The sequence below is a fragment of the Spermophilus citellus genome, assembly GCF_964194105.1.
Source record: "Spermophilus citellus genome assembly, chromosome: 8".
In the NCBI taxonomy this organism is placed as follows: Eukaryota; Metazoa; Chordata; class Mammalia; order Rodentia; family Sciuridae; genus Spermophilus; species Spermophilus citellus.
Genome location: NC_138189.1, coordinates 103,701,464 through 103,718,482, shown reverse-complemented (window position 1 = coordinate 103,718,482; position 17,019 = coordinate 103,701,464). Strand labels below are relative to the sequence as shown.

The 17,019-nt window shown below is 36.2% G+C and overlaps 1 protein-coding gene across 4 annotated transcripts in view; it reads right to left on the bottom strand.

Annotated features, from left to right (window-relative positions):
* MANBA (mannosidase beta) overlaps positions 1–17,019 on the bottom strand; it is a 99,494-nt gene that overhangs the window by 46,540 nt on the left and 35,935 nt on the right. For all 4 annotated transcript variants that reach the window (XM_081303403.1, XM_081303404.1, XM_081303405.1 and 1 more), the window contains exon 7: positions 15,973–16,083. In XM_081303403.1, the coding sequence (XP_081159529.1) occupies positions 15,973–16,083 (111 nt within the window). The remainder of the gene's footprint in view (positions 1–15,972; positions 16,084–17,019) is intronic.

The window sequence follows — 17,019 nt, the reverse complement described above, 5'->3', positions numbered from 1 at the left end:
TTACAACTACATGTCTGTGTAAGGTCAGATTCTCTTCATGTTTCAACCAGAAGAACATATTGAAAATTGAATGCAGGTGCAGATAAGAATCTAGCTGCCTTTATTAAAATATTAAAGACATTTGCAAATATATAAAACAATTTCATTATTCACATCAAATTTTTGGTTTTGTAAATATATTTACATTTCATAAAATAAGTCAGATAAACTCACATGGCATGACTTATTGTGGTGATTTTAGATGAATAAGTAAATATTTAATTCTAAGTATAAATATTTACTATGGTAAATAGCAATACATAGAGCCCAAAGAAACATCAGCACATTAGGGTGCTCAATACCTTTTGTGGAGGCGGGAAGAGTAATGGGGAGAACCCAGGGCCATTTACCACCAAGTCACATCTCCAGTACTTCTAATTGTATTTTATTTACTTATTTATTTTTGAAACAAGTTGCTGAGGTTGGACTGGAACTTGAGATCCTCCTGCCTCAGCCTCCCAAATTGCTGGGAATACAGGTGTGCACCACCATGCCCAGTTGTTCAATACTTTTTTTGCGAGTGTAAAGTAGTTCTGAGTCCAAAATAATCTGAAAATCATTAATGTAGGAAAAAGAACTCATTTATTTCTTACTAATTAATGCTATAAGTAGTGTTAACTATAAAACACACCTTTCAACATTTTTCTTTTCTGTGCAAATTCTCTTGTGAAAAGAAAGACATCGTTCCCAATCCCCCAACTACTGAATTTTCCAACCCAGGTCAAAGTAACCACTGAACCACCTGCCTGGGCCTCAGAGGTAAAGCAGTGATTACCAGCCACCTTGCCCCTGGGCCTGACTTGAAGTGCTGGTGCACCTGTAATAAATGTTAGTATTCACCATGTCCTCTGGCAGTTTCCATAGGTAACATAAACGCCTCTGCTACAGGGTTTTACTTCAGAGAAAATAATGGGCTGTAAAAACAGGCTTTTTTTAAAAAACCCTGACTAACACACATTTGACCCTCAGTGAATACACCATCTTCCTATGAGATGAAAAAAATTTTTAAACAATCCAACAAAGCAAATTACTGTCTAAAAATAGGTGGGAAAGGCATAAATATCTAAGATCCTAAAAAAAAAATGTATAAATCAAGCAGTTTAGACTTTAAATTTTTTAACCCTCAAATTTTTCTGTGCTAAAAATTTTGTTTCCCTAGCTCCCCAGATCTTTATAATTGTGATTATGATTATGATTATTAGCTTCATTAAGATCTCATCTTTTAAACAGGATTAACTTTAAGAGTGCAGAAAAACTGAACACATTCTTTCAGATGCAGTTGGGGATATCTTAAGCATGGGTCTCCAGGGGTGTGTGACTCATAAGTAGATGCTGTACTCCTCTAATGTCCTTCTCTGGCAGACCACACAGATGATGATGTAACGAACCATCGATTCCCTTCATAAACCAAGTGCTGCTCCTCAGCTATTTGTAATCAGGCTGTTGGTATCACTAGATTTTCAAAAGAACACTTTTCTCCATAACAACAAAAAACACTTCTTCCTAACACTGGCAAATGTTACACCTTCTAAAATCATTTCACACCTACTACCAAACATTTGCAAAGACAGCAAACACCACATTTCTATCTTTGATCTGAAAATGCTCAGTCATGCAGAAGTATGAGAAAAGGAGCTCAGGGTCTCCAAAAACAGCACTTGTCAGATGGGCCTGTGCAAGGGAGCAGAAGTTCCTTCGTGGTGCCCTTGCCAAGAGCACAACCAGAAGTTAGCAGATGAGCACCGACCCCAGCAGCATAGTCATCGGGTATCTTTGAAGCCAGATGTGTATCTGACACCAAATGGAATCACTTTTTAACATCCTCCTTTTCTATACAGCAAAATTATTTTCAGTAGTAATAGTGAAATGAATAATAAAAATGACCAGAAGGGAAATACAGACAATAAAAACTTTCTTTAATTGAACTTTGTATAAGGACACCAATTTCTTTTTAAATAGTAAAATAGAGCCAGGCACAGTGGTGCACACCTATAATCCCAGTAGGGCCAGAGGCTAAGCAACTTAGTGAGACCCTATCTCAAAATAAAAAATTGCAACAGGACTGAAGGGTCAGAATAGCAGCTATTATGAAGACAAACAACAGTAAGTGATGGTGAGGATGTGGGGAAAAAGGTACACTCACACATTGCTGGTGGGGCTGCAAATTGGTGCAGCCAATATGGAAAGCAGTATAGATTCCTTGGAAAACTGGGAATGCAATCACCATTTGACTCAGCTATCCCTCTCCTCAGTCTATACCCAAAGGACTTAAAAACAACATACTACAAGGATACAGCTACATCAATATTTATAGCAGCACAATTCACAATAGCCAAACTGTGTGGAACCAACCTAGATGCCCTTAAGTAGATGAATGGATTAAAAAATGTGGCATATATACACAATGGAATATTATTCAGCAATAAAAGAGAATAAAATCATGGCATTTGCAGGTAAATGGATGGCACTGGAGAAGATAATACTCAGTGAAGTTAGCCAATCCCCAAAAAACAAATGCCAAATGTTTTCTCTTATATAAGGTGACTGACTCATAGTGGGATAGGGAGTGGGAGCATGGGAGGAATAGATGAACTCTAGATAGGGCAGAGGGGTGGGAGGGGATGTAAGGGGGCAGAGGGTTAGCAATGATGGTGAAATGTGATGGACTTCATTATCCAAAGTACATGTAAGAAGACATGAATTGGTGTGAACATACTTTATATACAAACAGATATATGAAAAAATGTGCTGTATATGTGTAATAAGAATTGTAATGCATTCTGCTGTTATGTATTTAAAAAATAAAATCAATTAAAAAAAAGAATGAGGATAAAAAAAAGGACTAGAGGTGTGACTCGATGGTAAAGTGCCTCTGGGCTAAATCCCCAGTACCAAAAATAAATAAATACATAAAGTAAAATAAAGATTAAAGTACAAAAAAGGAAAAAGTCTTAGATTCATATTTTTATTCTACTAACATTTTTTAAGAAGAAATAATTTACCTACATATTGGTTTGTAGTAATGAAAATAATATCCGCTATTTTGAGTCTTAACTTTTAAAAATCTGCCAACAACTTTCTCAAAATTGATATTCTTTAGATATTTATGTTCATGTTCAATAAAGAGTGTAGCCAAAGCCAGGCATGTAGTACATACCTATAATCCCAATTACTTAGGAAGCTGAGGCAGAAGGTATTAAGTTGGAAGACAGCCTTAGCGACTTACCAAGAGCCTGTCTCAAGGTCAAAACAAAAATTTTAAAAAGCCTGGGGACATGACTAAGTGGTAGACCATTTGCCTAGCATGCATAAGGCCCTGAGTTCAATCCCCAGTTTTGGGAAAAAAATTTAATATATTTATGGCCAGATTTGTCAATCTATCATGTCATAGCTGACAAGTTGTAGATGAACACACAATGTCTTTGTTCATTAATTAATTTTTTATGTGGTGCTGAGGATCAAACCAGTGCCTCACACATGCTAGACAAGCGCTCTGCCACTGAGCTACAGCCTCAGCCCCGACACCATTAGTTTTTAACTTAGAAATGTTCTTTCAGGTGAAACCAAATATACACAAATATTTTGGAAAAGCATTCAACACAAAATCACATAAACTCCACTTCACATTAAATTTCAAATAATGCCTTGGTTTCCTTGAGATCTACTCAAACTATAACTAATGCCTCCAGAATAAAAAATAGTTCCACTTCTCCAATTTTTTCTTCTGCAAAATCAGAGAAAATGGCTGGATGGTATCAAAGACAGATATTATTTGATCCGCTGGTTTAGAACAAGTGTCTAGTTCTTGGTGAAAATGTCTGGGGCATTCCTGTTTGGATTTTTCTAGGCATGGATAGCCAGCATCATCTGCTATTTCTTCTGGCATTCATCTACAAATTTTAACCCCTTTTTCTATGTAAATCCCCATTCCCTTATATTGTGTTGTTATAAAGAATAAATCAAAGAAGAATTAAAAGCTTGATATTTCACTGTAGATTGTTCAAGACAGATTCTGGCTATTTGTAAACATGTTTATATCTGATTAATCTCTTGTAAAACTACACCCAGGGGAAAAAGAGATAATTTCAAGGAGAATAACTGCATACAGCAGAGAGCAAAATCTGAGATAATTCACGTGTCCATGTCTTCTTAGGATGACACAGTACCTATACTTCAAAATCGAGATTGACTTTTCAAAATTTGTCTTGTTGGGCTGGGGTCATGGCTCAGTGGTAGAACACTTGCCTAGCATGTGTGAGGTACTGGGTTCAATTTTCAGCACCACATATAAATAAATAAAGAAAATAAAAGTCCATTAACAACTAAAAAAATAAAAAATAAAAAAAACTTGTCTCATCTGTGCCCCAACTTCATAATGAACATTCCACCTTGTCTAAGATGGGATTTTGAAACTTCCTAAAGTTTTTTACATCTGTGATGTAAGATTAAAAAGAACGATTTTCTAAAGTTCTAAAAATGTCACACATAAAGAAGTATTTCCAAACAAATTCTGCAAGGTTTAGAGAATGATTTCCAGGAGGCAGAGATTGAGTTCCCTGATTTCTAAGAACTTCACTGAGAATGTTGACTATATGTGCAGCATCTTTTATCTTGGACTGTGGCAGAAGTTTATGAAACAATGATCAAGTTATTTGAAGACACCCTCTGTGAGTTTAGCAGCAGTCTTTCCAAAACTACAAGCATTTCTTTGTTTCAATTTGACTGTCTTCTATATGGATCTATCTGACCAACTTGTATATTGGATCTCTATATAAAACATCTACAATGTAGTCAAAAAGTATTCAAAGATATGCTGTTGTTTTTTACTATTTGTCCCAACAAAAGTATCCACTAACAGCATGTTTTACATTTATTCTTTCTTAATTTTAAATCAATTAACAACTATAAAAAAGTAAATTTCAATTATAAAAATACTATTAAAACTAATAGACTATTTCATGTGTGAACTAAAATATACAAAAAAGTTACACATTATAAAAAATTACATATTAATCCTCACATTCACATTTTCCCTTTAAAAAATTTTTTAACATTAAAGTGACTCCAAAAAGGAGTTTGAAGTTATTCTCATTGAGTTTGTTCTTATTTATGATCACTGTGATACTGTTGCTTATTTCTAACTTCTTTTAAATGCAAGTAATAAAATGTTTTAGTTTGGATAAGTGATGTCCCCCCAAAAGCTCATGTGGCAATGCAGGGATGTTCATTCAGAGGTGAAATGATTAGATTGCAAGAGCTAGAACCTCATCAGTGGATTAATTCACTTGATGAATTAATAATCTGAATGGAATATTGGGTGGTAACTGTAGGCAGGTGGGAGGTGGCTGAAGGAAGCAGGTCACTGGAGGTATACCCTTGGGGATTGTATTTTGTCCCTGGCTCCTCACCTGCTCGCTCATTCTTTGCTTCCCCGCTTCCATGAGCTGCACAGCTTTCCACACATCCTTCAGTCATGATGTTCTGCTTTGTCTCAGACCAAGAGATATGGAATCAGCTGACCACAGACTCAACCTCTGAAAACATGAACCCCAAATAAACTGTTCCTCCTTTAAGTTTTTCTTGGCAGGCATTTTTGTCACAATGACAAAAATCTGACTAACATTAAGGCAAGGATTGGAGACATGAACTGTGTTCCAAGAAAACTCAAACTTTTATAAACTTGCTTTCAAAATGACTATTTGAGGGGCTGGGGCTGCGACTCAGTGGTAGAGCAGTTACCTAGCATGTGTGAGGCACTGGATTCGATTCTCAGCACCGCATATAAGTAAATGAATAAGATTAAGGTCCCTCAACAACTAAATATATATATATATATATGTGTGTGTGTGTGTGTGTGTGTGTGTGTGTATGTATAACTTTTTTTTTAAAAATGACTATAAGTAAGGAGTCTTTATGTATCTGGGCACAACTGCATAACTTAAGAGTTCTCCAAATTAACTTCCATGTAGAATATAACATTTATCAAATGATTAATAATATAAATGTGCTGAATCAAGACCTACGTCTATATTATGAAAATTCAAGAGTAACCACACATATGTAAAACTTGGACCAATAAAAGAATTTGGGGGGTGCCGGGGCTGTGGCTCAGCAGTAGAGTGTTCATCTCCCAAGTGTGAGGCCCTGGGGTTCCATTCTCAGCACCACATAAATAAAATAAAGGTATTGTGTCCACCTACAACTAAAAAAATATTTTTAAAAAAAGAGTTTGGGGGACTATCACTGGCATGGTTTAGAACTACTGATACATAATAATACTAATCCAAATCAAACTATAGTTTACGTGAAATGCACCCACTTGCTGCCCACACCTAGGGTGAACTGCTCTCTTGGCCCACCCTGGGGAATACACTGCCTGTAGCCATTTTGGAAATCTTCAAACTGTTGACAAGGAGAGGATGAAGGAAGGTGTGCTGTGTTGTACACCTTGGCTCCAAATATCATGTCCACCCCAAAACTCAAAATGAGACCTTATTCAGAAACAGCACCGTTGTAGATAAAATTAGTTTAGTTAGAAGGAAGTCATACCAGACTCTAACCCAATGGCTGGTGACCTTATGAGAAAAGAGAAGAACTTCATGATGACAGAGACAGACTAGAGTGAGGTTTCTACAAACCAAGGAATGCCAAGGATTGCTGGCAATGACAAGAAGCAGGAAGAGGCAAGGAGAGTGTTCCCTAGAGTCTTTAGAAGAGCCCCAGCGCTGCCAACACTTTGGATTTGGACTTCCAACATTACAGAACCACAAGAGAACACATTCTTGTTGTTTTAAGCTATCCTGTTTGTAATAATTTTTTCTGACAATCCTAAGAAACTAACATGAAAGGGGACATACTTCACAATCTCTGCAAACTCTCAATATGGAAACATACCTTGATTATTATGAATTTCATATCATCTGGCTTATGCATCCTAAAGATCTTTGGAGAGCCCAGAGTAGCACTTGGAAAGAAAAAGGAAAAATTCCACTAATGTTATGTTCTCTTTTCGTGTAAAGTACAAAAACAAAAATGAGAATTTAACAAAGGACTTAAAAATAGAATACTACAGTGATGCAGCCACATAAATGTTTATAGCAGCAGAATTCGCAATAGCCAAACTGTGAAACCAACCTAGATACCCTTCAACAGGTGAATGAATAAAGAAACTGTGGTATATATACACAATGGAATATTACTCAGCTATAAAAGAGAATAAAATTATGGCATTTGCAGGTAAATGGATGGAGCTAGAGAATATCATGCTAAGCAAAGTAAGACAATACAAAAAACCAAAGGCTGAATGTTTTCTCTGATAAGTGGGGGCTGATCCATAATGGGGGTGGGGAGGAGCATGGGAAGAATGGAGGAACTTTGGATTGGGCAAAGGAGGGGAAAGGAGGAGAGGGGATATGGGGATAGGAAAGACAGAGGAATAAGATGGACATTATTACCCTAGGTACATGTATGATTGCACGGATAGTATGGCCCAACTTCATGTACAACCAGAGAAGTAAAAAATTGTGCTCTATTTGCGTACAATGAATGGAAGAGCATTCTGCTGTCATGTATAACAGATTAGAACAAATAAGTTTAAAAAAATTTTAAAATGGGAATTTAAGAAATAAAAAATGAAGTGAAAAAACTTTTTTTAAAAAAGAATAAATCTCAGATTTTTTTTTCTAATTATAATACCAGTTGGCATTATTTTACTTCTTCTGGCTTGGGAACTGAGAAACACATTATTACATTATTTACTTTCTTACAATAAATTAATAGAAGAATCTTAATACAGGAAGTGAATATAAACAGCAACTATAAAACAGCAAATATAAACCACAACTACCCTCTGTTGCTTTTAGCAAAATTAATCACATTATATAGGGAATACTTGAAAGACTCTTATGGAATAAGGTATGGTAAAGACAAATATCAATGAATGGATTCTCTATCTTTCCAGAAAGGCAAACCATAATTGTCATTCAAAAATATTTATGCTACTAACACACATTTCCTAGTCAATCCAGTGCAATCCATGAGTAGGATAAGACAATTTATCTGGACAGAAGTGGCAAAACCAGGCAGTGATGGGCACTTTTTATTCCATCTACCCCATCTCCCATTCCCACTAACACACAAAGCTTTCTCTTTTGCTAAAAAAATCAACTGGGGGTGGGCTGGGGTTGTAGCTCAGCGGTAGAGCACTTGCCTAGCACATGTGAGGTACTGGGTTCAGTCCTCAGCACCACATAAAAAATAAATAGAGTAAAGGTATTATGTCCAGCTCTAAAAATAAATAAAATAAAGTTATTATGTTCATCTACAACTAAAAAATATAAATATAAAAAAATCAACTGGGCTTCCCAAACTAATAAAGCTGACTTTCCTAGAGTCACATTCTAAGGTTCCCTCATACAATTATGGGTTTGGCAGAATTTATGATATCCCAACACTCATGTTTTATTTTTTTGTTTATTAATCTTTAAAGTGCAGGTTGATTTTTTTCCTCATATTACCTTTTTTCATACTTAAACCATTTGCTCCAGCATTTGTCTTAGCCCTTTTTCTGTTGCTATAACAAAATACCTGAAACTGGGTAATTTTGAAAAAAGAGATGTTTATTAAACTCATGATTCTAGAGGCTGGGAAGTTTAAGATAGCACTTGAATCTGGTTGGCTGCTGGAGGAGCCTTTTCACTTGGTGGAGGATATCACAGAATGCTACTTTTTTTTTTTTTTTTTCAGTGCTGGGGACCAATCCCAGGGCCCTGTGCTTGTTAGTCAATTATTCTACCACTGAGCTACATCCCCAGCTCTCTCCTTATAAAACCACTAATGTCTCTGTGGGAGCCCCACCCTCATGACCTCATCTAATCTTATTTACCTCCCAAAGATCCCACCTCCAAGTAGCATTAACATATGAATTTGGGGATTAAGTTTCCAATACTGTGAATTCTAAAGACAAACATGGAAACTATAGCACATTCCTTTCAGCATTAAAAATTTTTTTTTTCAGTCATCAAAATATTTCCACCATGTCTACAAAGAAATGCAGTCAGCAGTTTCCCCTCTCTGAAGGCCTGTGTTCCTTTTATGATCCTAAACATTTATGATGCTCGGGCTGCACCTAAAATTTGTAACTCCCCCAAGGCCTTTTGTCTTACTCAAATGTGCTGCTTGTCTTGTGACCTAGTAAGCAAAACATTAAAACACATGAATCTAACCTCAGTGGAAGAGAAGCAAGCAAGAAAGATAAATTTCAATGAGATAGTTTTTAAATAGGAATATTTTTACATAAAGCAAGCCTAGGGTACCAATAAACCTGCCAGGAAATAAGAGTAATATAGGTAAGATAAGTAGGGGCTGGTGACAAGAAAGAAGTGTTTAAAGTCCCATCTGACATAGTATCAATTATTGGTGAGCATGTGAGCATGTGGAGCAAAGGTGACTCTCATCAGCCACTTTGGAAAAATAGTTTGGTGTTATCTATGAAAGCTGACATGTGCAAGCCCTATAATTCAGCAATTCCCTACTACCAGCAGAAATGGGGTTGAGGGCATATGTGTGTGCTCCAAGTATTATATTAGTGATGTCCATAGCAGCATTACTTCAAATAGCCAAAACTGGAAACAATTCAAATTTCAACAGCAGAATTGTAATAACTATGAATATTATATAGCAATGTAAATAGACAAACTACAGCTACAACACACAACAAAGTATCTGAATATCACAGACATACTGATGAGTCAATGTAGCCAGACACAACACAATACATACTTCATGGTCCTGTGTATATAAAATTTTTAAATGAGCAAAAATAAGCCAGGGCTTGATGTCAGGATAGTGAGACACAGGGAAGGGGGGACAGCAATGATTGTGGAGGCTCACAAAAGGGAACTTCTGAAGTGCTCACGCTATTCTATTTCTTGATTGGAGTGATGGTTACGTAAGTGTTTATTTTCTGATAACACATTAAACTTGTCACCTATGTTCTGTGTATTTTTCTGTATATGTGTTCTATGTTACAATAAATAAAACACAAAAAGGAATTCTAGTCTGGCATATACCTATTAGAGAAAGGCTAGAAAAAAATAAGACTAAGAAACTCTAGCCAGGACATAAGACACTGAGGCCAAAGATGCAGATGCTGGCTTGCTGAAACACAGGCAAATCTGAAATCATCTGAGAAGATTGGTAAGAAGTTGAATTCCCGTGAAGAACCTACCTGAATAGGAACAAAAGTAAGCTAGATATCATCTCACTTTTACCAAATCTGGCATTAACCTATACTCTTTATCTTAATTTCAAAAGCACACATTGATCCTAAAACTTGCAAAGATCTTTAATTCCTGTCTCATCCTGGTTTCCTTTATTGGGCAATCGTGGAATTAGCTGTAGGGAGCCATGAGAGATAATTCAACCCAACCTCAACCACAACAGTCAAATGGACAAATGGGCAGATATACCATTTGAAAATTTCCAATGCAACTGAATATGGACTATTCCTCAGTCACCCACTTTAGTGTCAACACCCTTGGCTACCAGAGCACCTCTCCCATAGATGACATCAGTCTCACATGCTCCCCTCTAAGGTCACTTCCTCTTCAACTGTATCCTACTATCAAAGTATAAAAAAACAAAAGTCATCAGAAAACAAACTAAAGAACTTCCAAGCATTTCCTCAGCTCTTCTTCAAGTTAAATTATCTTACTCCTTCGTCCTTTCTTCTTTTAACACCTGTACCACTCTCTTCTGAAACTTGTAAGAGCAAAATATAAAACTGACTAAAATGTCCTAGTTAAGGTTTTATAGACCAAATAAAATGTACCTTAAGACTCCTATGTGGTTGTTAGAGCTAGATTTTTGAAATCTTACAAAAGAAATACAGGGTATAATGATCAGGATTCTCTTTTAAAGTTTCCTCCTATTCATGTCCCCTGATGAGTCTGTATTGTAAAAATCTGAAAAGCCTAAAGGTGAACAATTTGAATCATAAATTACATAAACTACACAACCACTTTTCTGGTCCCAAGGTGACCTTTGGTTATATGAATTTCAAAAAAAAAAAAAAGACTCCTACACAATATAGAATTGTTGCTTTTATTCCATTTTAGAAATAAGAAGGTAATTTTAGAAACCATAACATCTATACCCACAAATCCAGAAGCAAATAAGGTAGAGACATACTGTATAGTCTTACTTTTCGAATCAAGCTTCACCTCAAACTTTAAAGAACTGCTCAAATGTGAGGGATTTAACTAGCAAGTGCACAAGCAGGGTGGGCAGAAGGCCAGGGAAACACTTTCAAACCAGGCCACATACTTAAAATGCCTTGCAAAACACCACTTAACAGCCAGCCTAATGTGTTGCAATCTGAAATCAATAACCTTTCAGAGTAAAGGTCTTCTGATTCCCAGAGATTCAGTCTTCAACCTCAAATGGGCCTTCAATGCTGCCTAACAATGCTACCAAGTTGCCTCAGCATTTCTGACCTTTTTCGAGAATGCCATCTCAAACCTTTATTTTCCTCAAATTTCCAACTTGCCCCAATTAAGCTCAGCAGATAGCATTACAACCTAGTTCCCAGGAGAAAAAAAAAAAAAGAAAAGTTATTTGACCAGAATTCCCTAAACATTTTTTTTCAGGTTCACTTTTTCCTCTTATAACTCTGCAGAAAGAACAGTTTGCAAGTCCCACACATAGGAAATAGACTTGAGTGTTCCCAGACACCTTCAAAATTTCCTCCATCCTCAAGTTGCATCCTTTCCTCTATATATGCTATTCTACCTAAACCCCTATTATAACCCAAACACAGAGCCCGTCATCCCAAAGTGAACCCATCCATGAGTAGGGTGGATGCCGTCTCCTCTTGCCTGATCAAAGACTCTCTCTATTCTCTCCCTATTCTTCAACTATTTTCAGTCTTTCCCTCTTGGCTGGTCCCTTCCCTTCAGGATTTTACACTTGTTGCTTTTCATCCTTTAATGGTGTCCTTTTTAATGTTATAACAACTTTAGACTCAAACAAGTTGCAACAATAGTACAAAGAACTCCTGCATACCCTTCACCAGGAGATCCCATTCAAGTTCACCAGTTGTCCCAATAACATAAATTATAACAAAAACATCACACACCACAACTACTAGTTATGCCTCTATAGTTCATTCCCACATGAAATGGTCCTCAGTCTTTCCTTGATATTACAGTAAATTGATGAGACATAGATTTAAGAATTTTAGCAAATAGGAAATGTCTTGATGTTTCCCTGTAACTAAATTCAGGCTGTCTGCTTTTGGAGGTACAAGCAGAAGTAATGCTGTGTCCTTCATGTGGTAGTTTATTTGGTGGACACAATGTCACTTTGTTTCATTGGTGAAAATAATCTTAATTAATCCAGATAGTAGCTATTAGGTGACTCAATGTATTTTTTCTCCATTATAATTTGTTGAGTGATGCTTTGAGTCTACATCAATATACCATATTTCATACCACTTTTACACTCAAATTTTGGCACCTGTTTATATTTCTTGCATGAATTACTTAATGCTACGTTGTTGTTAAATGTCTAGTTCTACCATTCCTTCTGCATTTATTAATTGACACTCTTATGAAATGATTTTCCTTTCTTTCCCTCCCATTTGACTCACTTATTTCTTTACAAAAGTACGTACTCAAGGATTTTCATTATGATGAATGGGTAAAAATCTTTTACAATAATTATTTATTTTAATGTTCAAATTCTCCCAGATTTGGCCAGTAAGACCCCAATTTCACCAGTCCTATGTCCTTTTGATGTGTCACATTTCCTGAGTACCTCCTTACTTTCTGGCACAGCACAAGATTTCAGACTTCAGCCCCAGAATCAAACATATCTTCCAAAGGTCCCTGATTCCTTTTAGAAGACAGTGGTATTCAGAAATCAAGATATGGGAACAAGCTCTGCTCTTTGCTTCTAGAAAGAATGCCACTATTCCCAGGACCTCAGGGAAAGGGCTGGGATGTATGTGTATGGGTAGAGCAAACCTGGTCTTTCTGAGGAATTTAACTCAAAGAACAGAAATGACATCCATCCATACACATGCATTTACATCTACATTTATTTCTTTTTCCACACACATGAAAGGTATGAATTCACACTATTAGTTCCAATTCTAATGCATTCTATATGTACATCACCTTTCTCCATCTGTGAAAACATATCCTGTTACTTTGATAAGTTTCCTTATTGCTCAGTCACTGGTATATAACCAATCTCCTGAACCCTAACTGGCTACCATTACAATTCTCAGTAATACCTCTTAAAACGGTAGCCTGTAATCACTGTCCCCATAGTCCTCACTTCAGTCATTCTTTGATTTCCATTCTGGTTAAGGTAACTAGTGATCTCCTTGCTGCCAAACCTAAACGATCTTTCTAAATCTTTTCTAATTTGAACTCTCTTACAGCATCTGACATTCTTAATTTCCTGCCTCTTAAAATATTCTCTCCCTCTGTCTTCTATAACTCCCTACTCAAATGAGTGACCTCTTTGACCATTCCTTCTTAGAATTCACTATAGGCTTTTGCCTCCTCCCTTCTTTACTCATTATGATCCCCTGGGATTCTGTCCTCTCTATACAGTCCCTTAGGTAGTTCATCCCTTTAAAAAGGGTACAATTATCTCTATTCTGCTGTGGTGGGAGTGCAGCTCAGTGGTAGAGTGTTTGCCTAGCTTGTCCTAGGCCCTAATGACAAAGGAAAAAATTTTAAAGCAGGTCCATATATTATATATCCTTAATTCAGATCTAATTCTTAAGCTCCAGACCTGTATAATGAAACACCCATCAAATATTATTCCTTAGGGATCTCCACCCTGTCCCATCACCCAAAACTGCTTTTCTTTCTGAGTAATTTAACTTAAAGAACATAATTATCTTTCATCCAATAAGAGGTCCAAAACACTCAATTGAACAGCCATTCTAAACATCTTTTCTCTCACCCACATCATCAAGGTTAATGAAATTATCTGTGAAATTCTCTTCCAATTTTATTCCCTTATCAATTCTGTAGAGCAAGAAACTATAACCTTGTTCCTGATTTATCACTATAGTCATTTAACTGACCTCTGCTCTTGCTATTCTTCCAATCTAAGTGACACAATCTTTGTGAAACACAAGTATGATCATTACCCAACCCCTTCCAAGAATCCCGCTGCCCTGGGGAAGCACCAATTCCATTACACAGCTAACTAGGCTGTGCATGGTCTTGCCTTAGCCTGCCTTAATGACATCATCTGTTGTCCATAAACTTCAAGCTTAAACAAGCAGCACTGGAATTTCTTTCACTACTACAAACACACACTCTCCCTTCAAGTCTCTCTGCTTCTCTTTTACATTGCAAATTCTACTCATCCCTCAGGACATAGATTTTGTCACCTCCACGGGTCTTCCCAGAATGCCCTGCTCTGTGTTTCCACAGTACTCTAGTTCTCTAAAGTGCTCATCCCCCTTTATTATAACCAGCTTTATCAGAGTCTCAAAGAGAAATGTCTTATACCCAGCTGTATCACCAATACCTAGCATAGTAGCCCAAACACAATAGGTGCCCTAAGTATTGACTGAATGAATGAGCCTAAGAAATAAAGAACTCTACAGAAGCCACAGTAAAAAGGCACATTGCACACACATGGATGAATTCGGGGTATGTGGCAACGTTCCCTCTTCACTCCTGCTGCTGTGTAATTCAAAGGTTGACATCTTCATATGTAATGAACAACTATGCAACTTTATTAGCCTGAATGAAATAGAATTGTTTACCACAAATACAAGAAGGCAGAAGTCCCTCTTCTTTCTCTGTAGCAGGTTGGAATGACTCAATGTTTTTTACATTTTCATGAATTTGACACACAATTAATCATTGTGTGAGAGAACATGTGTCCTCAGCCAAGAAGGTTAGAGTAAGAATTAATGGTCAAGTACGTTCTTCTCAGTTATTTTCTGCAGGTATGCACACACAAAAACACACACTTCATACTGTTAAGATTACTGTATGACTTAACAAAATAAAAATAGAAAATGAACTCCTGAAGGACATATTCCAAATTGTGGATGGTATCTGGCAGGAAAAGTAACACCAAATGTGAGAGGTGACACCAGAGGGCAACCACTGCCAACTGTAAATACCAAAGGTTGATGTTGCAGGAAAGAGGAAATCTATGAACAGGATTAATACTGTTACCACTTGCTATACACTGTAACTGTTATAAGCCAGATCCAAGTTACCCCATTATTACCATGCATATTTTACATATAAGGAAATGGCATTTGAAGTGTCCAAGATCTAAAAAATAATAAAGTGCAGTTCTTTCCAATTCTTAGCACTGTATCCTGAACTGGGCAAGACTGAAAAATTAGAAAACTCCAGTTAAAACATGTTATTTGGGAAAATGAAAAGAAATGGCAAAAGAAATAAATAGAAATTAAAAATTTTGGCTCTAGGGATTAGGAAATAGGAACAGGAAGAGTTGGGCAAAGAATCCCATTTTTATATGAATCCTCTAGTAATACTTGAGCTTTAAAATTATACATATGTATTACTTGAATAAAAAGCACAATTTAAAAGCACAGCAGGAGAGGAACTGGGGTATAGCTCAGTGGTAAATCATTTGCCTAGTACATGTGAAGATCTGAGTTCAATCCTCAGCACCAGGGGGGAGAGGGGGGAGAGAGAAATATATAAAGCACCAAAGGAGACTATTTATTGCCAAAAGAATATGTAAAGTCTGATCCATTTAAAATATAAATTTAAATACATATACACAGAAGCTTTGGAATGCTGCTACTCTGGAAGAGTTGTAAGTTTTGCTGGTTTCTTCTTTACCTTCAAAGATTTATACTGCTATTTCAATAAGAAATGTCATTTTTCACAGAATATTTTTAAAATATTTACTTACCTTAGCTGATCTTTCAATATTTAAATCTTTATCCAGTTTAAAAAGAATTGTCATGTTGTACCCAGTCTGGTTTCCATGTCCATGAGGCCACCAAGTTTCCACAGGAATATTCTTTTAAGAAATATAGTAAGTCACTCTAAGAAATGTGGAATATTTTCAGAAAAATAACATGACCAAGAGCATTATGTCAGTTTCTTATATGGTCAAGTACAGGAACTCTAGGTTCTATGCAATACAAGTCTCCCTATCTATATTATGCCAAATCATACCAACCTACTGATAATATTTTTTAAATCAGTGTGAGGGCTGGTATTGTGGCTCAGTGGTAGAGCACTCGCCTAGCACATGCAAGGTGCTGGGTTCGATCCTCAGCACCACATAAAAATAAACAAATAAAATAAAGGTATTGTGCCCAACTATAACTGAAAAAATATTTAAAAAAAAATCAATGTGCTAGAAGATTAGCACAGATTAACACACCAAAAGGGAAGGAAAAGAACAGAAAAACATGGATGTTCAGAAAAACAACCCCTCCTACCTCTAACTCTCCAGCTGACACTTATCCTACATTCATAACACTTAGACTTGGACTTTTAAGTTAACTGTTCTTTCAAGACAAGAACTAGAAATTATGTGGAGTTCTGACTTTATCTAAATAGTTACGGAATGTGATTTTGCTCCATCTTTTCCAGTTCATATTTATCAATCAGAGGAATAGAAAGTGGGGGAGGGGTAAAATCCATCCCACTCCTGCCAATGAAAGATCATGAGTTTAGAATTAGAAAGATCATGAGTTTAGAATTAGAATTCTACATACAGAATACTCATCAGCATTCAAAATTACTGACAAGTAACAAAAATACTCACTGCACTTAAAAATGTAGAAAGTATTTTGGATTTAAGATACTGCAAATACTATAGAAAAAAATCCAAATGTAACTGATTTGAGAGGAAAGATTGCCAAATTCATCATATATTTTCCATTTTCTTAATCTTAAAATTAATATATATATATATATATATATATATATATATATATATATATAT